This window comes from Anguilla rostrata, chromosome 9 (assembly GCF_018555375.3).
Source record: "Anguilla rostrata isolate EN2019 chromosome 9, ASM1855537v3, whole genome shotgun sequence".
Classification (NCBI taxonomy): domain Eukaryota; kingdom Metazoa; phylum Chordata; class Actinopteri; order Anguilliformes; family Anguillidae; genus Anguilla; species Anguilla rostrata.
In genome coordinates, this window is record NC_057941.1 from 1 (window position 1) to 27,893 (window position 27,893).

General features: G+C 42.3%; 1 protein-coding gene and 1 long non-coding RNA gene across 3 annotated transcripts; one reads left to right on the plus strand and one right to left on the minus strand.

Annotated features, from left to right (window-relative positions):
* The first annotated feature begins 117 nt into the window (after positions 1-117).
* On the plus strand, positions 118-6,553 carry LOC135262577 (uncharacterized). Its single transcript, XR_010332243.1, has 2 exons — positions 118-5,113; positions 5,388-6,553. It is a non-coding gene; the product is annotated as an uncharacterized LOC135262577 (long non-coding RNA).
* A 2,014-nt stretch (positions 6,554-8,567) lies between these two features.
* Positions 8,568-15,566, minus strand: LOC135262575 (transmembrane protein 47-like). 2 transcript variants are annotated; one of them, XR_010332242.1, is made up of 4 exons: positions 15,209-15,566; positions 10,950-11,090; positions 8,994-9,384; positions 8,568-8,959 (listed from the first exon to the last, which is right to left on the minus strand). XR_010332242.1 is itself a non-coding variant. In XM_064349584.1 (3 exons), exons 1-3 carry the CDS (start codon positions 15,402-15,404, stop codon positions 9,203-9,205), a joined length of 519 nt encoding a protein of 172 aa, XP_064205654.1. In that variant the 5' UTR covers positions 15,405-15,566; the 3' UTR covers positions 8,568-9,202. The 2 variants fall into 2 exon arrangements, 1 of the variants encoding a protein (XP_064205654.1); XM_064349584.1 differs by having other exon boundaries at positions 8,568-9,384.
* Positions 15,567-27,893: the final 12,327 nt, after the last annotated feature.

Genomic DNA, 27,893 nt, shown 5'->3' on the forward strand with positions numbered 1-27,893 from the left:
TACTCGCTGATAATTGTGATCCATTGTACTGGTTAGTTTCAGAGCTTCATATTGCTTGTGTGTAATATTGGAGTTCACTGTTAATTAAATGTATGAATGACATGCATGTAATTCCCTTTATGTATGTTAATAGTAATTCTGGTAATGGAGCATTATTATTATAGTACATTTGTGATTGATGTTATGCCATTGTTTTGTATGTTTATAGAACCACACACACATACCATCTCTGAGGACAAAGGAAGCAGGTTGTATTCAGCTTTATTGAAGAAACAGAATTTTTCATGCATTCTTACCGGGTGCCCCATGGAGACTACATTTTTACCCCAGCCATTTAATTCAGCACAAAAGAATAATTTCCACATCGTGTCCACCTCAACAATCATTGTGTGCAGTGGCTAAAAAGATATGTCGGGAAGTAATATGCTCTGGCCCGCTTCCAGCTAGTAAGAGCAATGAGGTCCTGTCAATTAGCTGAGACCCCACTTTACATGGGCTGGCTCTTGATAGGTGGGTATTGTTGTCCCCCCCCCCATGACTGCATGGGCTCTCGATCCCTGTCCTAGTAGCTATGCAGCCACAGCCTATTCCTGGCGGGGCCCCAATTGTAATTCCCCAGTTCATACCGTTGTCACTTTACCCACTGATTGTTTTGTTTTAATTCCCTAATCGCCCCCATCTCTAGGTTAACCCAGACTGGTACGTATCGCTCGTATCTGATCTGGGGGAGACTGGAGCAGGCCCCAAGATGTAGACCCTTCTCAGGCTTGACTCGGGTGGTCGGGCTACCTAGCGGTGTTAACAAAAACCACTTGGGTCTAGCATGGTGAGTATCCAGCCCCCCTGGGTCCACTTGGACAGCACGCAGGGTGTGGTGGTCTGGGGCCACAGACCTTAAATGGTGCCCAATTTTCTACTGGTGACTAGCACCACCCACACACCAGACCATCATGCACTACACATGTGAATTGGACTAACCAAGAACAGTTTGGGCTCTCAGATTTCTTCACCCCCCTAAATTGTTGCATTTTGGGAAAAGACCAGCGGGTCACGTAGAAGAAAGATGAACAGTTTAAAGAATTATACTTACCTTAAGGATGAAACACCTGAACATCTGATCATTTCCTCATTACGTTTAATATTAAGACATACAATCCCCCTGTATCAGAGCCTAGACATTACTACAGCCGATCATAAAACCCTGAGGTCATTCCTAAGTTTATAAATACGGTTCCTGAGTAATTTATTTCTCTACAGTGAGGAAAAGGCTGAAGTAGCACTGCACCAATTGACTAACCAGTTAACTCTTACTCTCAGAAACACTTGATGTAGTTGCCCCTCTTAAAAGTAGTAGTCTAAGTAGTAGTAGAAATCACACTCCTTGGTACAATGACACCACCCGGGCCCTGAAGCAGTCTACAAAAAAATTGTAGCAAAAATGGCGGTCAAACTAGGAGTATTTCGTCTTGCATGGAAAAATAGCCTTCTTCAGGACAAGCCATCTCTTGCATCTGCTACGTCTGCCTGTTTTCTCAAAACGAATTGAACAAAACAAACGTAACCCAAAATTTTTATTTAGTACTGTGGAAAAATGTATAGCAGCAATGATTTTATGAACTTTTCGATCAGAAAATTTAGCCTATTAGAGACCAGATCTCCAAACTGTCTCCTCAATCATACATTACTCCTGCTAGTATGAATAAGCAGGCCAGTGCTTGGTTACAACAGGAAGATGTACAGACAGCAGCGCTAAACTGTTTTACGCCCATTGGCATGGATGCCAACTACCTGTCTGCTCGATCCGATTCCTTCAAACTGGGTTCAAGAACTCTTTCCTGTACTAGGCCAGCACTTGCTAAAAGTCATTAACACATCCCTACTAACAGGATATGTACTTGAGTCACTAAAAGTGTCAATTAAGCCATTATTGAAGAAACCAAATCCTTCCATTTTTGAAATTATGGGAGAACTGTTGCTAAGCAACTTAGTGCATACTTTAGCTCTAACGATATCCTTGAAATATTCCAATCAGGGTTTAGACCCCGCCACAGCACAGAAACCGTACTTAACAAGGTTACTAATGATCACTGGCTACCTGGCTAAGAATAGGATAGATTTCAAGGTTTTGCTCCTGACCTTTAAAGCTCTGGCTGATGGATGTGCACCAGTGTACATAACCAACCTGCTCCTACCTTATAAGCCCACAAGGTCACTATTCTTAAGATGCAGGCTACTTGGTAGTCCCAAGAATTTCTAAAAACCTAAAAGGTGGTAGCTTTCTCCATTTTTGTACTTTGAAAATGTGTTTTGTTTCACATGCTATATGTAACTATACTATATAGCTATATGACACTGTAATGAGTTAGGATTAGAAGGAACTACTTCACCTAAAAGGTCCACATAATTGTAATGTAGGTAGGAAGGCTAGTTTCAGGCAGCCATATACATTTAGTTTCTCATCACATGTTTAAGTGTTTTATGAGAAAATGGAAAAAAAAATGGTGAGATCCCTGAGCTGAATCTTGCAGCATAGTGAGGTTGTACTCAGGATAGATAGTGGGAGTGAGAGATGTGATTATAGAACAGTAGTGCTGTTTCTGAAAGGTCAATTTACAAAATGAAGAAAAATGTTTACTCAAGTTATTCAACACGAAAGTACAACTCGGGCATTTACTCAATGCAGTGCCTTCATTTTTTTAGCACAGGCAATGTTTGCATGTTTATATGTGCACTCCCTCTTTCAGGCCCAAGGTCAGAGGCTCAGGTGTGTGGTTCACAGCCTGTACAAGATAAAAAGATAAAAGATAAAGCCACGGGGACAAGGCCAGTCTCGTCTGAGCTTCGGGGAAGAGGACCAATTCATCCACAGCACTTTTGTTGATAGAATACTATAGAAGTTTAGTTGAATTTCTACACAATTTTGTTTGTTATATTTAAGTAGGTTTCTCTTGTTTTTTTAAAGCTTTCTCCTTGCGCTAAACAATGAATTTTACAGGAAGGTACAGGAATGACTTCTACAAAATATCGATATAACTAGCTCAACTTATTTCTGGGTTCTATTCAAAAATAAAATCAGAATTTAAGAGGAATGAGAGATTATATCATCATGATTCAGCTGACGATTTTAATTTACCACTAATTGCAGAAGACACCCTGTGGCACCTGGATGAGCCCTACAGTCTCGGATCCGATCCGGACTGTGCTAGTGCCAACTGTGGCTGGGGTCTCCATAGAGCTGCATTGCGGTCAGGGTTAGGGAGGGTTCAGTCTATTAGGGATCCTAACAACCCCCGCTGGTGGATTGGGTGCCCATTGACTGCATGTTAAAGCTGTATATGAAAGGTATTCCTCCAACTGCAGGCAAGTTTAGCTGTAGTTTGTGGTCTCAAAAGTAGCAGACTGGCAATACAAGACCTACAGACTGTTTTCCATTCCAAATTAGGGTGGGAACTGGACATGCTCAGCCCTGCTGTGCGTGTGTTTGTTTGTACGTGTGTATTTGTGCTTGTTTTTGCGTGCGTGTGTGTGTTTGTTCATGTGCATGCATGTGTGTGTATGTATATGTGTGCGCATGTATGTACATGTGTGTTTGTGGTCAATATTATACAATTTAATATGTATGTTAAGTATTATGACTGCTGGTGTTTTTCTCAATTGCTATTGCTGTGTAAAGTGGATGCATGTCTGATATTGCATTAATTTTGCTTGCTTGTTTCTAACATTCCAGGTTAACCTGAATGAATACATAAATAAATCTTCACTATTTAACAATAATGGATGACTGCTCACACCATGGACATGTTGAAAGCTGCTAACACCTTTCTTCCATCATGAACACTTGATCAACACACATTATTATTTAACGAGCAAAAGTGTTTTTACTGTGATTTCATATTACATTTCTGTGTTAAGTTATTGTTAGCATATTTCATTTGAGGACAGACCATTATCCAGTGTGATTTGGTTTAATTTTGAGTGTATTAAATCTTATGCTTACAGTTCAAACAATTACATTTTCTTCCCTGAAACACTGAGATTGAATCTGAACTGATGTCTATGGAACTGGAACTTTAAATAATGTTTGTGGGTTATCAAGTCACACCTGTGTGAAATATCTGAAGAGACTTGGGTTTCCTGTAATTCAGATTATTTTTTTCACCGTGCAAATCACAAGAAACAACTGGTTAAATGAGATCTCTTACTATTGATGGTGGCTGGCTCGGGGTGACACCATGTGTCATTAGGAGTAGCTAATGTATAACCAAAGGAACACTGTTCAGCATATGCCTGTCCTGTCCTACTGTCCTTCCCTGTTGTGTATTCTCAGTCACAGCAAAGTAATTACTGAGCACTGGCTCCTCTGGCTATGCCACTGCACTCCACTCAGGGCAACATAGCTCAGGAGGTATAAGGGTTTGTCTGGCAGTCGGAGGGTTGCCGGTTCGATCCCACACCCTGGGCGTGTCGAAGTGTCCCTGAGCAAGACACCTAACCCCTAATTGCTCCCAACGAGCTGATTGATACCTTGCGCGACAGCCTTTCACCGTTGTGTGTGTGTGTGAATGGGTGAATGAGGCATCAATTGTAAAGCGCTTTGGATAAAAGTGCTATATAAATGCAGTCCATTTACTGGCCCAGACTACTATACTGTGGGCATCACGTAACCCTAAACCCGACCTAACCCTAAGCCCAACATTCTGCATGTTTTGTGATCACTTCACCTTGTTGAGATTTTATCTGTATATTAAATTTGTTTAAACTATTTGTTATACTCAATTGTTCTGATTGCACACAAGCTAAGAATCATGTTTTTGCTCACTGCAACCAAACTCAATGACTGAGGAAAACATTTCACTTCACTGATAACCGTACACATGTAGTTCTGGAGGTAGTGTTGCAGGTCTCCTTTTTCCTCCGTTCAGCATAATGAGTTGTCTGCAGGGTCAAGGCTGCACAGGATTGCCTCCCCCTCTCAGGGTAATATTTGACTTCATGTGGGAGGAGGCTATGAGAAGAGCCTGGGAGCTGCTCCATGTTCAGATCAGGTGCCGATCTGACCCCTCAGAGGAAGGACGACCCTGAGCTGTGCAGGCCGTCGGGCCATATTGCCATGGTGATGTACTTCCTTTGTTTATTACTTCTCTTTCGTGGACATGGGGAAGAGAGAATAGCTCCCAAACTCTCACAAGCTATATCACATTGAACAAAACTATTCTTAAACAAAACGATTTTGCCTTTGCCATAGAATATGATTGCATCATTCAAATATTATTACATAATCATAAAATGGATTGTTGAAGGAGAAAATAGTTGATGTGGAAGCATTTGAAAGTATGATTACATAGCTGTTTGTGGCAGTTTGCAACATGTCACTGTTTATAATGCAGGATTCTTCTGCTGGAACATGGTGCTTCACTTCAGTGCGTCAGCTCTGAATAGACGATGGGACGCCGCTATTTTCAATGAGCGAGACTGGAGGCCGATTGTAGCACTTCCTAATCAGCCTCATGCAATGGATACTGGGAATGCACAACATTGCACAGGTGCCAAGTCTCCAATTTGTGATACGAAAGAGACTTCTTGTTGTAACTGTTGCAGAAGTAGTTTATAGCATCAGGGTTAGAAAGAAAGTCATTCACAAATCATCGTAGACATTTTGATGTATGAAATTATTCCTCATTCTCAAAATAACGGACTATAATGTATAGCATGGACAATAGATTCCCACTTTCCATACGGTGAACCAGTTTCTGGATTTTTAGGGAGCTTCCTCTTCAAACTTTGCAGCACAGTCCTTCAAGGCTGTAGGTTTATGACGTCATTATTTGTGCTCAGAAGCTCAATCTTTACTTCTGCAGGCATGTTATGAGAGAAATCCTGGCCTCCTGGCTTCTGCCCTCAGCTGTCAGTAACTGGAATCTGTCACTGCAAAGAATCAAAGAGCAGGGCTGATCCTGTTGCTGCCCCCTGGTGGCAGGGAAGACTGCACACCAGATCAGGTTGCACTGTCTCAGAGTACAGATATGATGGGTTGCTGATCTCTCTGAATACATAGGTGAATTCATGGCTTTTTGATTACCCTTTTGAATTTTAATGGTTGCTGTGTTCCATAACAAAATATGAGCTGGATGCACAGAACAGCATGAACAGTACAACAGGACCAAGTAGCTGATAGAAGTGTTTTGTAAGTTGCCCAGGTCTTTTACCTTATCACTTATCTTGCTTCTATTAGAAGGGTCTGTATGTTTTGTTTCCTGTTCATTGGTGTTTTTAATGCAATCACAGAATTCTGGAATAGGGAGGAATATTTGAACCACTGACAACAGTACCTGCAGGGGGGAAAGAAGGGGATCAGAAATATGCATGACAGATAGGAAACTGTCCAGGTGTAATTATATGAAAGCCTGCCACAATCAGATCTACATTTTTTTTCAGACATTCAGCAGGTAATTCTGACACCCTGCAAAACGTGGTGTTCCAAAAACAGATGCTATTCAAATGATCCTGCCACTTTTCAATTCCCAGGGTTGGGCAATAAACTGTTGCACAATCAGTGTTCTACAGTGGGTCTCTTTTCCATATGTCCACTAGATGGAGGAGGAAAGTCAATTTTCATGTCTCTGAAAGATACCTTCACAGATTTCAGTGGAGGAATTCATTTAGCAAGGCGGTAGAATAAAATCTTTGAAAACATCAAGAGCTATTATCATTTGAAAATATCATTATACCATTACCGTTACAGTATTATTACCTAAATACATAAATTAATACTTTGGGCGGTGGGGAAAACCACCATATAAATGCAAGGAATTTGTTAAATATTACAATGAAGTTTCTGTTGGTAAAGTTGGTAAAATACCATATCAGATGGAGAATTGATGAAAAAGATCTGATCAAAATCTGAAGCTGAAAAATCTAATCTGAATATCCATAAAATGTTCTCTCTGCTTTTCATGGACATGTGATATAGAAGGAATATACCAGTGGGGTGTTTGTGCTCAACAGTCACCTTTGATTGGTTAGGTCACAGCAGGGTGTCGTGCTATAGGGCAGAGTGCCTTGCCCCTCCCCTGCAGTTGCTGGGGTCAGGGGTGAGCCTTGAGCAGCGTGTGAAATGAGCCCCTGTAACTGTAAAACTGGAACTGGAAACCGGAAAAACGCTTCATTTGTTCTTTCCACTGGTCAAGGCTTAGGTTCTTTGTCTTTCTGAAATGAAGTTGGAATTTTGGCCCAAGCTTTAACTCAACTCAATTTTAGCAGTAAAGCAAAACTTGAACTGCGGTTCTGTTTTTTATAAGTTAAAGCTTGCGATGTTAAGGTTTCAATATATCAAAACCAAACACCAAGAAAATCAACACTTTATGGCTGAACTAACATTTGGATGTAAATAAAAGGATATATACCCCTATTTAATTTAGTTATCCTTGTGTCTTTTGTTTAGCCTATATTATGCAGCAGCTGCCACTGTTAAGCTCATTGTGATTTCTCAGAGCTGTGTGTCTTCTGCCAGATTTCTGTCATTATGGAAAGGGCATGGTGTGTTATGTCTTACGGTTATCTAGTAAGACATTTAAGTCTCTGGGAACTTGGAAGTTCATTTCATCTTTTGAAATAAAGTATTGATTAAGGCCATTGGCCATTAGACAGAAAACTAGCTATCACAGATACAATGAATTTTGTGCTGTGTATATAGTGTGGTCTCGAAGTCTTTCTTCCAGCTGAAGTCCAGCCCAGAGGTTGGGTTGAGGGTGAGTGACTTTGCTAGATTGAGAAACCATAGAATTTAATTTATAAACAGCTAGGAACATTACATTTGAGAAGACAGACTAACACTAACCCCGTCCTACCCCAAACTCAAACATCTCTATCTGTCCTGAACTCTGATCTGTCTACCCAGACATCTGTGCAGTCCATGTTATTAACTAGATCTTAAATCTAAAACGGCTGCAGTTGTGTGGTGTTTTTTGGGTTCATAATCTCCTGGGTTTGCCATAAACTCATTCCAGTGACCAGCAGTGAAGTCAGTGCTTATTTTTTGCAATGCCACTTCGCTCATGTGTGGTGCAGCTATAATTAGCGAACACGCCTACTCTCCTCAGAGAAGGACATTCCTGCCATACTTCTCAGGAGGTATTTTAAATTAGCATTCCTATTCCAGGGGTGCAGGGGCCTTTAGTTTCAGCAGCAGCTTTCCCTGCAGTGCCAGGCTGGGGCAGAGCTGCTAGTATAAAATGGCTTCCTTCTTAATCACTGCAAACAAAGCTGGGGATTGTGGGAAATAAGTCCCCTGCCAGGTTAGAGATCTCACTCATGTTTTCACATGTTTGTACTGTGTTTTACACATTTCATAATTTCACATTAATAGATAAACTGAGTGCTGTAATATTTTATCTCCCAGGTACTGTGTATTTTCTGACTTGAGTGACAATGGTGTAATGGAGAAAAAAATGACTAGTGTACTGAGAAACTCAGTTGACATTGATATAAAATCAAAAATTATGATTTATGGAAGTAATAAAATCACATCACTCATCTAGCTCTGAGTATTAAGTCATTAACTCCATGTATAAATCATTGACACCTTTTATTTTTAATTTCCTAAGTACGGTAAGTCATTAGGAGCAAAAAGTTTCAATTATACAAAGAGCAGAATCCCTCTCTCTGCAAACATGTAACATGTTCATAAACAGACAAATAAAAGGGTGCTTTGAACACCAAGTCAGAGTTCGATGAGAGCAGTTATGCTATGCTGTTAACAAAATATTAATATATGAATATTTCATTAAATACATTCATAAAAACTATACAACATTAAGAGGATGTTACTTTAGAGACCCAGAGGGAAAAGGCTGAGTGGGAAAGCTTAATATCAGACCCATGAGAGAAGGAGGTAATGTGACTGACACCTCTGCCCTCAGACGTGGTGCCCAGCCTCAGGTGGGGAGGGTTTGGGTCAACCCTCAGGTGGGGTTGGGGTTGGGGTTTGGGTCAACCCTCAGGTGGGGTTGGGGTTTGGGTTTGGGTCAACCCTGAAATGGGCTTTTGGGGCGTTAGCAGGACAGTCTCTCTCCTTCCAACTGCTCCTCAATCTTCAGTGCTCCTGCAGGGCAGCCAACAGCTATAGCTAAGAATAGGACCACCTACCCAGCCTATTAATAACCACAGCTTGTGTGTGTGTGTGCGTGCGTGCTTGTGTGTATGGTCAGTACATGGCATCTTCATACATGTCTGTCCGAAGGCAGAGGAGGATGCCCCCTCCCAGCATGAAAATGGTGGCCCCCCAGCCCAGGCCGTAGCCCCAGTTGAATTCATGGTAGGTCTGCAGGACTGTGCTGTCCATGAACTTGATGGGGTAGAGGAATAGAGCGCAGGCCTGGGCCACCACTGAACAGGAGAGAGAGAGAAACAGGGTGAGCACTGGGATACACACCAGGAAATACACACTGTTCCCATTTCCCAGAAAAACCTCAATGCACTGCAGCTGAGCTGTTTTTGATGAGGAACCACCCCCCTATGAGGAACCATCCCCTATGAAGGACCACCCCCCTATGAGGAACCACCCCCCTATGAGGGACCACCCCCTATGAAGGACTGATGTCCAGCTCTCCCAGGAGGACCCTGGAGCACCGAGGCTGCAGGAGACTGGACTGGCTGTGGAGGTGCTCTCCCTTTCTGGGGTCTCTACCTCACTAAGACTGTGTACAGCAGCTAATCAAACACTGCTAAGAATGCAATCAGTTCCGAAGAGGCAGAGATTGATATGTGCTACTGTATCTCTCAGATGTTGGACGTATGGACATCTCTCTAAATTGAATGCACATGGTTATTTTTGCTGATGGTGTGGTGCCCTTTAAATAAATGACACATCCTGTATATAAGGGCAAAATTTAAAGTAAATACATTGGCTTCTCAAAATACATACGGAATTACATTTCTGAATGTATGTAAGAAGACATATTTTTCCATAGGTAATCATTTACTTTAGCCAGTCAACAATACGCAGCATGGTTTCTGTGGATAAATGTGAAAAAAACGCTCATCTTTAATTGCTATACCCTCACACCAAAATGTCTCATGTGTTCATTTTGGTAAAAGTGTAACAATGATTTTTAACAATGCTTTGGATGTAGAACTTGCATAACAGCAATGAGGACAGCTCAGAGAGCAGAGTTACGGAGGAATATTGTCCATGAGGGAGTCTCATTCCTCTCCTCATTAGGAAAGTGTGGTTTCTGTGGCCGCCTCTTCTGGGCACACAGCTCTGTTTCTGTGATCGACTGCAGATTGCTCCTATAAAAGTGCTTCCAGTCCCATTCTCCTGCCTTCAGTGGGATATTGTGGGTTGGGGTTTTGTGTTTCTACAGAAAAACATCCAACTGCAGTACAGCAACCCCCCACCCATAGCAGCCATTATTGAAAAGAAAACAACTCCTACTTAAGTTGGAGCTCTTCTTAAATTCCTGCCATTACATCATGGTAGAAACCAACTCCAAAACATTACACTGCAGTACATCAAACTTGCTGTCATAGATATACTTGTTTCAATGGAGATTCTCAGCAAAGTTTGTGATATAACCAACATCTGCAGTATCTAACTAGAGAGAGACAGAGATACTATCTCCCTTCCAGTGGAAAAGATTCAGTGGTCTGCAGGACAGGCAGCAGTTAGATCAGGATTGCAGTGTTTGTATTGAGTCAGGGTAAGCAGTGTTGTGTTGGTTTAATACAACCGCAAAGAGCACGATGTATCCAGAGGCTGAGGGTGAGGGTCATCTTACGAGTTCAGGATGGATGGGGAGGGGTTTGATGAGTGTTAGTGTTCAGGATGGATGAAGGTAGGAGTTTGGTGTGCGTTACGATTAGTAGCAGAATGTTTTGGTGTGAAAAAGGGGAACTGTGAGCCCCATGTGAGCATTTTGGAAAGGGTATTTGTATGGGTTAGCTCTTGCCTGCTGTGAAGAGGAAGATGGCCACTGTGCGATAGTGCTTCCTGTGTGTGCCCTTGCACTGTGAGATCAGGGCGATGAGGAAGGCCAGCAGAGTCAGTGCCGCACCAGCAAGCAGCAGCACCAGGGTTGCAATCTGCCAGTCTGGAAAGTAGGAGGGAACAGTAGGCCATTAAGGCACAATAATATAACTCCACAGATCACTCTGAGGGTTATCCAGATGATGGGCATTATTATACTAGCTTATTTTTAGTTACCATTTTAATTCAGACACATCCATACATTTCAATTAGGATGCATTTTAGAATTGATTAGCCTTTGTTATAGTTATAATTCCAAGTGGAAACAAGCCTTTAGACCTTTAAATATTTACACATTATAACTTTGGGGTGCCAGACCACAGTGCAACTATGCATTCAAGAACAACCATTCCATCATGAGTCAAGTCAGCTGCTGCTCTCTCCCCACACTCTGCTCCAGCTGCTGCTCTCTCTCCCCACACTCTGCTCCAGCTGCTGCTCCTCTCTCCCCACACTCTGCTCCAGCTGCTGCTCCTCTATCCCCACACTCTGCTCCAGCTGCTGCTCCTCTCCCACTCTGCTCCATGCTGCTCCTTCCCACACTCTGCTCCAGCTGCTGCTCCTCTCCCCACACTCTGTCATGTCTCTCTCCACACTTGCTCAGCTGCTGCTCCTCTCTCCCCACACTCTGCTCCAGCTGCTGCTCCTCTCCCCACACTCTGCTCCAGCTGCTGCTCCTCTCTCCCCACACTCTGCTCCAGCTGCTGCTCCTCTCTCCCCACACTCTGCTCCAGCTGCTGCTCCTCTCTCTCCACACTCTGCTCCAGCTGCTGCTGCTCTCTCTCCACACTCTGCTCCAGCTGCTGCTGCTCTCTCTCCACACTCTGCTCCTGCTGCTCTCTCTCCACACTCTGCTTCAGCTGCTTCTGCTCTCTCTCCACACTCTGCTCCTGCTGCTCTCTCTCCACACTCTGCTTCAGCTGCTTCTGCTCTCTCTCCACACTCTGCTTCACACCCCTTCTAATTAGTGGTTTTGGCCATTTCAGCCACACCCATTACTAACAGGTACATAAAATCAAGCATACAGCCATGTAATCTCAGTTGACAATGCTGCTGCCCAATTTGTCTCCAACCTTCCTTAGTTCTCATCACCCTTCTGCTGAGGCCACTCCACTAGCTATCGGTCGCTACCAGGATCAGGTTCAAAATCCTGACCCTCACCTACACTACAGCCAACAGAACAACCCCCGCCTACTTACAGGACACGATTCAATCCTACACGCCAGCTCGACCACTCCGCTCTGCTCCACCACTCCGCTCTGCTCCACCACTCCGCTCTGCTCCACCACTCCGCTCTGCTCCACCACTCCGCTCTGCTCCACCACTCCGCTCTGCTCCACCACTCTGCTCTGCTCCACCACTCTGCTCTGCTCCACCACTCCGCTCTGCCACACTCCTGCTCCACCACTCCGCTCTGCCACACTCCTGCTCCACCACTCCGCTCTGCCACACTCCTGCTCCGCCACTCCGCTCTGCCACACTCCAGCTCCGCCACTCTGCTCTGCTCCACCACTCTGCTCTGCTACACTCCAGCTCCACCACTCTGCTCCACCACTCCCTGCTCCACCACTCTGCTCTGCTACACTCCAGCTCCACCACTCTGCTCTGCTACACTCCAGCTCCACCACTCTGCTCTGCTACACTCCTGCTCTGCTCTGCTACCCTCCTGCTCCACCACTCTGCTCTGCTACACTCCTGCTCCGCTCTGCTACACTCCTGCTCCACCACTCTGCTCTGCTACACTCCTGCTCCGCTCTGCTACACTCCAGCTCCACCACTCTGCTCTGCTACACTCCAGCTCCACCACTCTGCTCTGCTACACTCCAGCTCCACCACTCTGCTCTGCTACACTCCAGCTCCACCACTCTGCTCTGCTACACTCCAGCTCCACCACTCTGCTCTGCTACACTCCTGCTCTGCTCTGCTCCACCACTCCGCTCTGCTACCCTCCTGCTCCACCACTCTGCCCTGCTACACCACTCAGCAAGGCGACTCACACTCCCTGCCATCTGGCTTCTCCACCCTAGCGCCCCAGTGCTGGAACGAACTTTCTGTTCCTCTACGAACCATTCAGTCACTGCCCATCTTCCGCCGTAGTCTGAAGACGCATCTCTTCGGACTGTACCTGGATTAACTAACCATCACCACCCTGCAGGGCACTCCCAATCTAGGATCACTTGCCACCTGTACCCATCTACCTTATTCCTGTGGCAATTTCATGTTACACATGTACCTCCATATTATGCTTTGTATCATTATCTTGATGTTGCAGCTCATTGTCACACCTAGTTTAACTTAAATTACTTTCTGATCTAGCCTATGCTTACTGTGTGAACTTTATTCATAGCCATGAACACAGTAAATCATGTTACATAATGAGTATTGTACCTTATCAGATCTGTGTTTTATAGTTGTCCAATGACCTTCGGTATGCACTAATTGTACATTGCATTGGATAAAAGTGCCAAATAAACGTAATATTTAATCATAAATTGCAATTTTAGTGTTTAAACTGGGAAATAGGAATGAATAATTCCACAGAAGCAATAAATCATTGAAGGCCTATTACATTTTGTGAAAGGATCTTAGATCCAACAAGGTGATTAAAACGTATCCAAATAAATCCTCCATCTTGGAGGATACAGGGGAAGTAATGAAATAACTACTTCCCTACAGAAATGCTGTGCTTTCAAAAAATGAACTAACTGCAACACAGCAAAAAGCAACAATATTAAGCCATATTTAAAGGCCACCTGCATATTAGCAATACCCAGTATAAGAGAGAAACTAAAACTGGGTGGTGCAGGAGACCATCTTTAATTGTTCCTGTCAGAACAGGTCTGATACAGTTTCAAAAGCTGAAAATCTGAATACAATGAATAAAGACTCGTCTGCATCCCTTTACAGATTGTAAAATAAATATATACTGCAACAACAAGGACATGAGTTCAGATGCAGCAGAAACAATCTTATGCAGAATAAAACCACAAGACCTTGGGTCCAGATTTCTAACATGAACATCTATCTCTTTTGCATTCAAGTAATTTACATGCAGAGACAGGTTCACTGTCCCTTCCATTTATCTCCAGTGAAATGATTTAAATAAATACAACACGTTTTCACACAATTTACTCAGATTAAAAACTCTGAAGGCATGCAATGTAAACGAAACATGCAGCATTGACATTGATGTAATTCCATGCTCAATAGGATGCGAAAGGTTAGGCATAAATGCCATTTGGTCCTCTAACAGGGATCCATTCAGGTTTACTCTGCCACGACACAGACCCTGTATTGTGCTAATGGGTAATATCAGGTACTCTGCACTACTGACATTAGGTACTGGACACTAGTGATAATAGGTACTACCACATGTCAAATGTCTACTTCACTACTGTCATTTTATCATCTGTAGTTTCTATTTATTAGCATTGCATAATGGTATATTTGTGGTGTGCACTGCTGTGTTAAGTCCTGATATATCCTGCTGTGCATCTAGAAGGCAAGTTCCATCGTTTCATAAATGAGTGATAAAGTAATCTAAAAAATAATCGCATGCATGGAAGCACAGTGGTACCCAGATCTCACAAAATCAAGACAGCAACAGACTAATTAACATTCTGGGTGCTGCGTGAGGGCCCTAATACTAACAGCCAATACACGCAAAAGATGTGTATTGAACAGCACTTCGAACGGCAGGCGCGATAAAACGCCACGGAATGCGCATGTGTTCCATACTGCTCCTGTACCATGGCAAATCAATTTAATAATCGCTAAATTGTGTTTGCACGAAAAACTGTGGAGTATTAAGTCCGTAAGGAAACCTTACTGAAGACACGAAAAACACGCACGCAATTGCAGACTATTGAGCTCCCTCTGAAGTAGCCGAATTTTGATCTCGTTGTTCAATGGGAGTGATACACTTCTAGACTCAGTGGACCGCAATACTGCGTGTCTTACTTCCTATAACCTGACAGCATAAAGCTGTGTTTACAAGTTTGAATGTATTGTATTCTTCAAATCAGACACGCGTCACTGTTCTGCGATGTATGTGATCAAAAGAGTGCAACTAATGTCAACTATCTGACAACCGTTACTTGATAAAATACATGATGTTAAATGGCTTACACCAGGAAGACTGTTTTGACGAATGAAAATAACTTCAAAAGCGTAAGAGCTTACCAGAGCTCAGAGTCGAGACGCACATCCAGACACCGTCGACTTCCCTGCAAGACTCCCACAGCGACAATGCGTAGCGCTCCGCTGTTACCCAAGCTGGACTCAGTACGGCCACTACGTCCAGGCACAACGCGAGAAACACACAAAGTATTGCAATCAGTTTGAATGGCCGGAACACGCTGACTTCATTTAGAGACATGTTTTCATCTCAAAAGGGTTTGTATTCGCCAGCTGTGAATAGGAGAATGTTAAGAGATTCCTCCGCCCCCTGCAAACGGAAAGTTCAACTGTACCACAGACGACAGGAGCGTGGAGAAGGGCCCGTATTCCTGCAGTGTTTGCGCACTCGGCTAAGACTTTCTCTGCGCCGCCAGCTGGACAATAGACATATGGTTAAGCTCCCACACCCCCCGTCTTTACTTCCATGAGAAATGATGTGTTAGTCCTCATTTATACCATATGGACCATGAGCACAACACACACAATCACGCACTTGCAGGAAAAGCTAATTGTTGAAATCAAATACACAATGAAATCGAGGGAGTGTTCCCAAAGTTTTATATAATATATATATATATAAAACTAGGCTTATCTGAAACTGATTTATTTACAGACATGAAAAAAGAAAGAAGGTAGAAGGATAGTCACCCAGTCACCCGGTTATTAAACTGAAAACCATCCAGGAATGAAGTGGCAGTTTTCAAATAGCCAAAGTACATCAGATTTTGTCCATTTGGATAACAACATGCAAGCCTTTGTTTCTTTCAACTAAAATGTTGGGCTCATCTTTTATAAACACCTGTGAATGAATCAAAAAGATCCCAAAAACTACATTCATAAAATATCCACACAAAGTTCTTTGCTGAAGCCATAAATTGAGTTTGTTTGAACATAGTGCCTGTGTAAGTGAACTGGAGGTGTTCTATTAGCATCAGCACCAGTTGAACTGGAGGTATTTTATTAGCATAAGCCCCAGTTGAACCCCAGTTCGGCCTTTACTCACAGTCCCTTACTCAGTCCCACCTTTAGCCGGTTCCTTTGGGATCTTGTGGCTCTGTCCTTCAATTTAATTTAATTTAATGTTAATAATACAGTCAGAGTGGGTTTCTTTATGTGGTTGGGAAAATAATCTAAATAAAGAACAAGCTCAGTATCAGAAATGGAGCTCAGGTAAGCAATTTAAAGGTCCAGGAAACTGAAATCTGAATTCTTTGCTGAAGCGTTTTTAATACTTTGCTGCGTTCACAGCCAGTCATAGGATATTTTATGGAGAGTCACACACTTGTTTCCAGTGCTGCTCCAGTGGCCATAGCATCAGCATGCTGAGCAGCAGCTTTCAGTCCCCTAGTACCAGCACTGGTCCGGCTCTGGGAGAACAGAAGCAGGTCAACAAGTCACAGTCCTCAGGATCAGCTGCTACCCTGCACATGCACGCACGCACGCATGTGCAGGTACGTGAACACACACAAAGGCACGCACACGTAGGTACGCGAACGCACACACATGCGGGAACGCACACGCGCACATGCAGGTATGCGCACGCACACACGCACGCGCACACACGTGCATGTACGCGCACACATGCGGGAACGCGCACGCACGCACACATACGCATGCACGCACACACATTGCATGCAAGCATACATGCACGCACAAACTCGTACACACACACACACACACACACACAATCACATGGCTCTTATTCTGTGTTTTCTTGCTGCATGTGCAGGAGCCATTGACAGGTCACATGACCTTTCCTCTCTCGTCATAGCACAGAGGATCACAGGCAGGTTTGACACTGCAATAAAGAGGTCGGGGGAGAGGAGGAACGGGCTCTGGGGACAGAGCACTTTGTTTTGGCCTGATTTATTATGGAAGGCTGGGGAGCATCTATCAGGGTCTGTTCTTCATGCAGAGCAGTGCCGGCACGGAAAGCAGGCTGAGGAGAATGACACAGACGCCTCTATCTGTGAACAAAAGAAGAGAGAGGCTTCTAGCAGGCTGTCTTTCAGCTGCTTTGTGTCTGTGCAGCAGGGTGAATACTCTCTCAGTCTGTGTCTGTGCAGCAGGGCGAATACTCTCTCAGTCTGTGTCTGTGCAGCAGGGCGAATACTCTCTCAGTCTGTGTCTGTGCAGCAGGGTGAATACTCTCTCAGTCTGTGTCTGTGCAGCAGGGCGAATACTCTCTCAGTCTGTGTCTGTGCAGCAGGGCGAATACTCTCTCAGTCTGTGTCTGTGCAGCAGGGCGAATACTCTCTCAGTCTGTGTCTGTGCAGCAGGGCGAATACTCTCTCAGTCTGTGTCTGTGCAGCAGGGCGAATACTCTCTCAGTCTGTCTGTGCAGCAGGGCGAATACTCTCACAGTCTGTGTCTGTGCAGCAGGGTGAATACTCTTACAGTCTGTGTCTGTGCAGCAGGGCGAATACTCTTACAGTTTGTGTCTGTGCAGCAGGGGAAATTCTCTCACAGTGTGTCTGTGCAGCAGGGCAAATTCTCTCACAGTTTCTGTCTGTGCAGCAGGGCGAATTCTCTCACAGTTTCTGTCTGTGCAGCAGGGCGAATTCTCTCACAGTCTGTGAGTTTACTCCTCTTGTGAGTCACAAAATGAAATGAACTGAAAATGAACATGGGTGGCATTGTAGCACAGTGGGTAAGGAACTGGGCTTGTAACCGAAAGGTCATAGGTTGGATTCCTGGATAAGACACTGCCGTTGTACCCTTGAGCAAGATACTTAACCTGAATTACTTCAGTATATATCCAGCTGTGTAAAATGGATACAATGTAAAAATGCTATATAAAAAAGTTGTAAGTCGCTCTGGATAAGAGCGTCTGCTAAATGCCTGTAATACACACCAACCATGAAATACAGCAGACAGCTGTAAAAGCTTAAAGTTGCTCATTTTGTTTTGTGCTCCACACCATTTTCAGAGCACAACTAAGTCAATGGCACTCTGATATGCCGATTCATTTACCTTAGTATGCAGAAACTGAAAACTCCTTCATTCACCATTGTGCCATTTTAGGATGAATTTGTATTAAATATATGTTCAGTCCTTGCCCCCCTGGACAAATTCCCACCAAACTTCATATTTGGACACGCGTGTGTGCCCAGACCATACAGGCTGTTTACATTTGGTTTCTGAAAATGTTTTGGGATTTGTAATGCCCCCTTCTGGTCTATTGGAATATGCCTATAGATATATGTAGGGAAGCCTCTCTCTAACACAAATACCAAATTACATTGCAATTACAATGTAATTTTCAAGTTCTGTCCATTTTCAAGTTAATTGGTTAATGGTGGTCATGTTGGTTATCCATTTGGACTGGTTTAGAGTCCATCTTGCTTCAAGAAACATTGACATTGATTTGGGTGCAGATTGGTCTAAAAGCAAAAAGATTTATAAAAATTCAAAAGGGTGGTAAATCTATCAAGATTGAAATTTCTGGAGATCATCCATGAGATTATGTACACCAAGTTTTGGGAAAGGTGGACATGTGCTGTGGAAGTTAGTGCTATTTATAGGTGACTGGGTTTATATTATATTTAGCCTCCAAGTAAACCTGACCAGACTGTCAAAGTTCATGTCTCTATCCATCCATCCATTATTTATACATGTTTATCCTGGACAGGGCCCATCCATTATCCATACCCGCTGATCCTGGGCAGGGTCCATCCATTATCTTTACCCACTTATCCTGGGCAGGGTCGTGGGGGGTGCTGGAGCCTATCCAAGCATGCATTGAGTGAGAGGCAGGAATACACTCTGGACAGGCCGCCAAACCATCGCAGGGCACACACACAATTCACTCATATTTATACCTATGGATAATTTAGAATTGGCTGTATGCAATGACACTATCACCACATTTTTTATGTTTGGTTTACTTTGATTATATAATATAGCCATAAATTATGTCCTGCTAAATTATGTTTTTAGAATTTCACTTCAGTATACTGTACTGAACATATTTTGTGCTGCTCTTGTAGTTTGGGTTGAAATATTAGAATGTTGGCAGCGAATCCTGTAAAAAAATAAAATAAATAAAAAATCTTGAGGAAATAGGAGATTAAATATAATGCCAGTTCAAATAAATACAGTGACCTCCATAATGTTTAGGACAAATAAACCTTTTCTTTATTTGACTCTGTACTCCAGAGTGCTGTAATTACAATATGGTAAAACCAAAATATATAAAAACACCCTGTAATAAAAGCTAAGAATCTGTACTTTAACCGCATGTGAATTATTTTATTACAAATCCAAAATGGTGGAAAATCCAGCACCAAATCAGGAAAAATAGTCTTTGTCCCAAACTTTATGGACGTCTCCGTATAAACAGTATAAAATTGAGGGCATGGCTGTCCATTAATACGAATTCGTGAACACAAATATACAGAACAAGTATTTACTCAGATGCAGTAAACAAATACTTTTCATTTATTTAATTGTTTAATTTTGTAATTTATTTAAATCCAGATTTCTGGTACATTTGTCCTGATTTTATTTTATATTTGCAGGACACGACAACAAATATAAACCGTCGTATTTATGGGCAGCGTGTTCAGACTGTGAACGCACCGAGGTATGTTTTCTCGGTATATGAATACACTTATTTTTTTAGCGATACAACTTTAAATATGGTGATGTCTTATCTTAGAAATAGTGCCTTTCATTCATGAATTGTTTAAACGCAGTTGAGGAAAGAGGCTGACGACACTGCAGCACGGATACTTACTTTGTCTTTGCATCATGTTTGGCTATACATACATACTTCAAAAAACAAATAGCTTCTTCTGGTTATAGAGGAGAAGGATGTACAGTCAGATGAGTCCAGACGAAGAAAGCAACGTGGAAGCAGCGCTTACACTAGCGTGACAAGACGCGACAAGACCTTCGCTTAACATTGTTGGCGCACTTACCCTCTCGTGCTCAGTCCTCTCGAATAACAAAAATATATTATTATTATTATTATTTCAGACAAGACTGAGTTCTGCCGTTTTTTTCCTACATTTTGTAATTACATTTAATTTTAAGTGTATCGACAGCGGGACATCTACGGATGGATTAAAACATTGGCTCCCATCTTCACAGCAACCGTGTTGAATATAGTTAAATCAAAACAACACCTTCAAGGCTGTCCACCACCATGCTGAACGACTGGGTCGTCTGGAGGAACTTCTTGGCTCCCACACCCGACACGCGCTACAAGTTCGTGGCCAGTACCCCCGCCGAGGAATATACTTTCAGCAGCACCGCAGCTCTGAGGGGACGAGCGGACACTGGGCTGCCGAGTTTCTCCGCATATCTTGGGCTTTTTGCGTGCTTATTCATGTTTCTGCTTGCTTTAATAATAGTGATGCTGTACCGAATGAAGCACACCGTTGCCCCACTGCGCGCGGATGTGGAGACCGCAGGTCACACAGCCATGTTTCCGGAAGTGGAGCTTTGTACTTTAGAATTTTGAACTGGACAATGATTGTGGTGAGCAATAACGTAAGCCCGTTTAAACTGAAGAATTGGTAGGAAATACTGTGGAGCCTATTTATTTTATTTATTTATATATTTATTCATCCATTCATTCATGCATTTGTTTGTGTTTGCACAAAATTATCAAACACATAAATAATCAAAGTTATACTCATATTTAACTTTCAAGAGGTGTGCCATTAGATTTCAAATTAATATTTAATAGTGCTTGCCAGTTCATGAAACCACGCAGACCAGTGATAACTGGAGTTCAATGTTTATCTCCATAGATTGTTTTGATAAATTATTTTCAAAATACTGTGTACATGTGTATCTAGAATTAAATATCACATTTTTGTGGCTTGCTTGCTGTGTTGCAAGAAAAGCTTAACATAATCTTAATGATTTAAATGTACTCACTATTAACTTTTAATGCACACAGCCCATAAGAATACACACAGTGTATTTATTTAAATGCTTTTTTAAATTTATCAGCAATTTATGAAACGGGATACAACATTCGCTAGCGAGCAGTTCAGGTAACATCGCGCGGGTTGCTGGAAATACATTGAAAACAGGCTGTAGGTCAAATTAATAGATGTTCCTGCAAAAGTGAAAGTTTTACTTCCTTGATTTTTTTGAAGTTTCCTTATCCCATGTAAAAAGAGTCATGTTTGATGCTATATTACAATTCAAGCATCATACAGTCCGGTTGCACTGCTTGACTGACTGTTCAAGTTCAATCAAGGCTTTTTTGAGTTCAGGGATCAATAAAGTCATGCTCAAGTCATTACCCATGGACTTCAGTGTCTTACTTAATATTGTAAGTATTTATTATAGGAAGCGTTGTTTCCTAACATCGTTCCTCTATGATTTTTACCTATAGTTAATGTTAGTTACCTTAGTATTCCTTCCTTTGTGTGTTAGTGTAGAAACAGAGTTATGGAGAGTGGTCAGTGTCATTTTAGGGATAGAAAACAGCGGCTTAACGGAAGGCCCTACACAGCCATAGTTTGCATACAGCAAATGATGAGTCGGGAAATTAAATCTGCCTCTTATCAACATTTAAAAAAATGTCCAGGTCTTCATTTAACCCATAGAACAGTGAGGATCCACCTGACAAAACAGTACAAAGAGAAAGTTATAACATGAACTGCTTGTATTACATTAGCATTGCCACTTGAGTACCAATGGCACATATATTGCTGAGGCCATTTTTCATGCTACAATTGCTGTAAGCTATACAGCCATAGAACAGAGGAGTTCCCTTATTGTGCCTGGGACACGGGGCCCACAGATGCAGCTTGCTGCTTGAGGTGAATATGGTGTCCCTGGTGCACTATGTGAATAAATGTGCACAAGGAAAAAAGGTTTCCTTGGAGTGAACAGCATCTGACATAAGAGCACTGCAAACCTGCTTAGTCTTAATATTGAGGGTTAAGTTGCCTCATCCTCAAGTCTTCAGTAATGAAATGCTTATTCAACACACACAGGTGCTAAATTGATGTTAAAATATGCATGTTGATCTGAAAACCCTAATTAAATGAGGCTTATTGAACCAAAGTGGAGGACAGACAATGAGCTTCCCCCAGCTCTCTGTCACATGAAAGGGAGAGGGCACACCTGCCTGAGGCTGCAGAGAACCCTTAGCTCTGTACCGTCTTTCATAACCAGTCACATGACGTCAGTTTCATTTAAAACGAAAAGAGAACAACTTCATTTTCGCCAAGATAATTTCATTTGTCACTTTATTTCTGTCTGAATCTACCTAAATAACCCAAGTTAGCATTGTAAATGCTGCAAGTGTCCTGCTTCAATTAATCCATTTTCTATTTGATGCTCAAATCTGGAGTTATAAAGCCTTAAATAGAACACCCCCTACATGGACAAAGTATTGTCCAGATTTGGCATCTGTGCGAAGGGATTAAATGCTAAACTATAATCCACAAAGAGGAGTCCTGTATATGTCCCTGAGGTGTGCAGGTGCTGTATATACTGAAGACACAGTGAGACTGATTTATTATCCCGAAACCTGATCTGGTGCTGGACTAGTTTAATACCCAACAAATACTTTTGCACCAGTTACTCAAACCTTCATTATTACTGAGGTAAGGGCAACTGGACGGCAGTCATTTAGATATTTCATTTCTTAGGAACTGGTACAGCAATTGCCGACTTAAAATAGCTAGGAACCTTGGACTGTTCACTGTATTAGAAACATCAGTTAATATATATGCTAATTGTTGAATACAGTGAGCCATGCCCTGGTCCACCTGCTTTATTGGGATTCTGGTTACTGAGTAGATGCCAAACCTCATGTTCATATATAATGAAAGGTGGAGGCAGGGGCACAATTGGGCACCTGCAGTAAAACTCATTCAACCTGACAGGTACTTCTGGATCATCATCAATGGCTGCCATTTTCTCTTTAATCTGCTATAAACTTTGCCACATCCCTCCACTGTCCTTACAGTCCATTTTACTTTTCCCCCTATACTGTCCTTTTGCTATGTGCACTGCACGCTCATGTTTTGCTGACAATCATTTAGAATGACACTTGAATGCATCGCTTCTAGAATTATGCAATGCTTAACAGCAAGCCCTGGTTCAGCAGAGACCTTTATTATAAACAATTGCTGACCTAGAGGGAACACAGGCTTTCTCACAGAAACGAATATGCCTGTGCTGGCCCGTTCATCCAGAATGCAGCAAGTGTCTTTAAAAACATGGTGGAATCCAAACAATCTTTCTGTGGATCAACTGAGATGGGTGACCATGTTTTAATAGCTTTTACAGACATATTTCAGCCTCTGTTTGTACTCAGGAACCAGAAAGATTAGATTATGGTTGGAATGGCCACGCGGCATGTGCAGTATGGCATGGAAAGAGTTAGGGATATTTAAATAATTCTGATCTAGTGTTCTGCCTTCCCTTGTTGCTACATTAATTTGTGGTTTGTATCCAGGAAGCACCTTCAAAAGATTCACAGGATTAAAACCTCAGAGAATGAGGATAACATGGGCTGGATGTGAGTAAATCTTGATAGTTTTTTTTAAAGAGGAGTTGGGTGGAAACCGTCGCTTGGGCTTGTGGTGGAACATAAACCCTTACCATAATGACATACACAAACTCCTGAGGTAGGTAGAATGGTCTACTTCTCACACAGAAATTTTAAGATCTGGGGAGCAGGACAGAATATTTGTCTTGGGTCAGAGTGCCATCGATAATTGATGGAAAAAAAGACACCTCCCTGCTTTGACTTTCTTGACTGACTTGTGTATGGAGAAACCAAGTGCATCATTTTATACAGCTCCAGTCCTCCACACTAAAACAATGTTATCCACTCATATCAACATTAAAAGCAAACAGGATGAGTCAGAGCAACACCCCATTATTCTGTGCCATTATTTGCATTTGTGGAATATAATTGAGATTTTCCTCTATTGCTCTGTTCACCTAATAAAAATCATCTAGGATGTTGGACAAGGACAGGACACAAATGCCACCAGATATCCCGTAATATGTTTTTGCTATGTTATATTGAGCACCATCATGTTGCCATAGCAATGCAGAGGCCTTGAGGGAGTCTTGTGTGAGTTGGGTTAATGAAGCATGATAATTCAGCAGGTCACACAGCAGGACTGTAATCATCATTGCTATGAACCAAATTCCCAACAGTTGCTACTTTGGTAGAAAGAAAAAAACTTTTCAAACTCATCTTTCGGACTGTGACCACACCCTTTCCTGGCACAAAAAAACATTAAAGCATATCTCCCCTGCAGTTCATATGTTCAATCAATCTTTTTTATGATATTGCCCAATGTCACAGCAATATGTTCTGCAGATGCAAGTACTCAGATTGTCCACCAGATGGCCCACCAGCACTGCAGTAATGGGGAGACCCTATACATCACTGTGTTGCTTGTGTTTACTGCGGCACAATAAAGTTTCTGCACACAGGCATGTACCAGGTTGTTTTTTCCCCACATCTTAGTCTTTCACAACTCAGCACCTTACCAAAGAGGGTACTCTGCAACCATTTTCTTCCACAACTATTTTCATCCAAATCTTGATATGGATGAAAATATCCTCCCAGCCTCAGATGGGTTATACTGCCTTAGTAGTCTGTAATGGTAATTGGCTAATATACACAATATATAATATACACAAGAATTCTACACCGTGATTCTACACAATTTCACATTTTATATTTTTGCTACTCTGTGAAGCATCTTTGTGACAGTTCTCTGCACTATACAAATAAAATAAAATGGACATGTTAGTGTCCTCCATTAGTGGACGGAACAGATTGATAATAGCAGTGCAATAGAAGCTGGCATTGATGAAATAAAGAAGCTTTTCTATTACCAGCAAATGGGCTCATTAAATTAATGGGGGAATATGTCTTAACAACACAATTATGTTTTATATTCCTTTCTAAAATTGTACATTTTAGGTGTTTTCCTCTAAGGAAAAGCTGCCTTGCTGGCATAATTCAGTGTTTCAGCTCTGTGATCAGGTGCCAGGTGAGCCTATGATCTGCACAGTGATGTAGGTGTAAGATGCATAGGTAGGCCACACATGGTAATCACCAAGCTGTCGTCTTGTGGATGGCGACTAACTTCACGTCTACAGTACACTGTACCTTAATCCATCCATGTATACTTGAATGAGTAGTTTTTCCAACAGGACCAAAGAAGATCCCAGTGTTGTACGAGGTTGTTTGATCCATTATAGCAAAACTCTCTGGAGGTATTCTTTCTCAGAGAACAGCTCTCAGCATCTTTGATTGATGTTCAAAGGATCTTTCCTTCATTCATCCTCATGTGAACCTGTGCTGTCCTTGGTCTCCATGAGCCAAGAATGGGGTGGTGTGGGTGTTGGTCCTTGGCCTTTTGATCCATGGAGTAACACTGCATTCACCTGAAGTTTTCCTGAATCATTGTCTGTTATTGTGTTTGGTTTCTCTTCGGGCCCAGTTGCCTTCTGAGTGTGAATGTGGATGAAAGGAGAAAAGGACAATAGGGACAGGGCCATAATGCGGACTGGTATGTGAAAGGCCTGTATAGTGGGGTCAGGCCAGTGGGGTGGGATTTGTTTTCAAGGTGGTGAGGAGCTCTTGCTCAACTGCACTTAGCAATGACCACAGCGCCAAAAGGCCAGGACTAGGTGAGGTTAACCCTAACCCTAATTTCACTGAACTCAGCAATGACCGCATCAGTGAAAAGCCAGAACTAATAGTGAAATCTCGTCTGATGCAAATGTAGTTTAAAGTTACAATCTCAAAGATTTCCGTTTCGTTCTCTTTGGCGGTACCAATGGCGAGAAGCGGTAATTGCAGGTGTGTTTTTGGACCTCACTTCTCATAGATCCAACCGGATCCTACTAGTGTCGCCTGTGTGACGTCAGTCAGTTGGCACCTGGGCCACGCCAACTATTACATTTATTATTTACTGAATAAAAAATAGTTGTTATACAAGTAACGTTATGTACATACTCATTCATTGTCTAACATTAGGCTAACTTAAGCTGTCTTTACACTGCCGAGCCGGGTTAAAATGCTGTAGCAGACCTGGGGTAGAATTAGTGATGATCAATTTCCACAAAGTTCTTTATCCACCTTTTTCTCGGTATGAACATCTTTACACTGCAGAGAAGAATTCGCGGGATTCGCTGTGGTTCGTGCAATTATGTATCGTGCACAATAAACAGTCTTTTTTGTGAATGATTGTTGTGTGATATTTTTGAAATAACTGCCTTGTTGTTTCTGGTTTTGCTAGCTAAACTGTTCGAGAATAAAGCTGAGCTGGGTGTTAAATTAGCAATCAGAACAAGAAGAATAAAACAAAAACGGAGATTTCATAAAAAAAGAGCATCAAGGCTGAAGGAACATGAGGAAGCGTAATAAAATAATAACGCTAATCCCTACTGCCATATTCTTTTATTTAGTTTTCTCAGGCTTGACATCATTACACAGAAATCAGACCCGCTCTGCTCCACCTATACCCTGGCTTTATTCCGATCAATATATTGATGAACTTGATGGCAATGTAAATAACGATAACGTTAAGGCCAGTTCAGATCAATGATTCGCAACGAGACTAAACGGTTTCAGAATGTTGCAGAGAAAATTGCAGCGATGTGAACTGATTAGTTGCAGAGCGTCTGAAGCCGTTGCCTGGGGTCTCAAAAGACCCACCTCGTCAAATCGCTAAGTGCAGTTTTACAACGTTTACAATCAGACGTCTTAGAATTTTGCAGGTTGCATCCAGTCTCGTTGCGAATCATTTCTGAACTGACCTTTAGTTAGCTACATTGCAAGGTTGCAACAAGGTAGCATTGCATTCGATAGATGGTTTGCGAGGTTGGTTAATTACATTAGCTAGCTAGCTAGCTAGCTAACGCAACGGTACCTGATATAAGAGATGGATACTGTGTGCAACGTTGTCTAAACTAATGTTGCCTTTCTTGACATGGTCCGGTAGCTAGCATTAGCTGTGCAAATAGCTATGTAATTTAGTAAGGTTACATAGTCATCAAATGTAATACGAAAACTACTTCAACAAATAATATGACCTCTCATGCTACACACAAACTTATTAGGGTTCCATAACCCCCCCCCCCCCCCCCCCCCCCCCCTTTCTCTGTAACGCTACACCGGACACCAGAAAAAAGTGAGTTGAAGAGCGAGCCTGTTGCGTTAGCTCCGTCTACCCTCTCTGGCGGACCAACCACTGATGGGTGATGGAAAGTGCGTCACTAACTATGCGCCGCTTCTGATTTTTTTCCCGGGAATGTCGCCACAGACACCCAGTTCTTTAATCATAAATTATTATAATAATAGGCTCAATCACAATTGTGTTACCCAATTCAGCGATAGATAGTGATTTAACAGAGATTTATTTTAATGAAAATCTTCGATTATTACTTTAAGGGGAATTACACTTTATAACACTTCTGCTTCTCATGACTGATTGTCCTTCTAATGAGTGTGTCGCCCTTAATTTTTTGATTAGTTATTTCATTATGTTAATATTTTACGCTGTTTTGTTGTTTTTCCTTTACAAATGCAGAAAGTAGACCCAGGCAGTTTAGTGTCGAACTTGAGAATGCTCGTCATTGCGCGACTTCTGATGTGGGCGTACCTGTAGACAATAACATTAGGTTGGTCGTAGGTCATATTGCTGTATTACTACTAGACAGCGAAACCGAAAATGTC

What these genes read in the sequence shown, in the direction of transcription:
- LOC135262575 (XM_064349584.1), bottom strand. Translation starts at nt 15,404, where the DNA reads ATGTCTCTAAATGAAGTCAGCGTGTTCCGGCCATTCAAACTGATTGCA. An exon ending in CGTCTCGACTCTGAGCTCTG is followed by an intron (nt 11,091 to 15,208) that starts GTAAGCTCTTAC and finishes CCTACTTTCCAG; the next exon opens with ACTGGCAGATTGCAACCCTG. An exon ending in CATCTTCCTCTTCACAGCAG is followed by an intron (nt 9,385 to 10,949) that starts GCAAGAGCTAAC and finishes TCTCCTGTTCAG; the next exon opens with TGGTGGCCCAGGCCTGCGCT.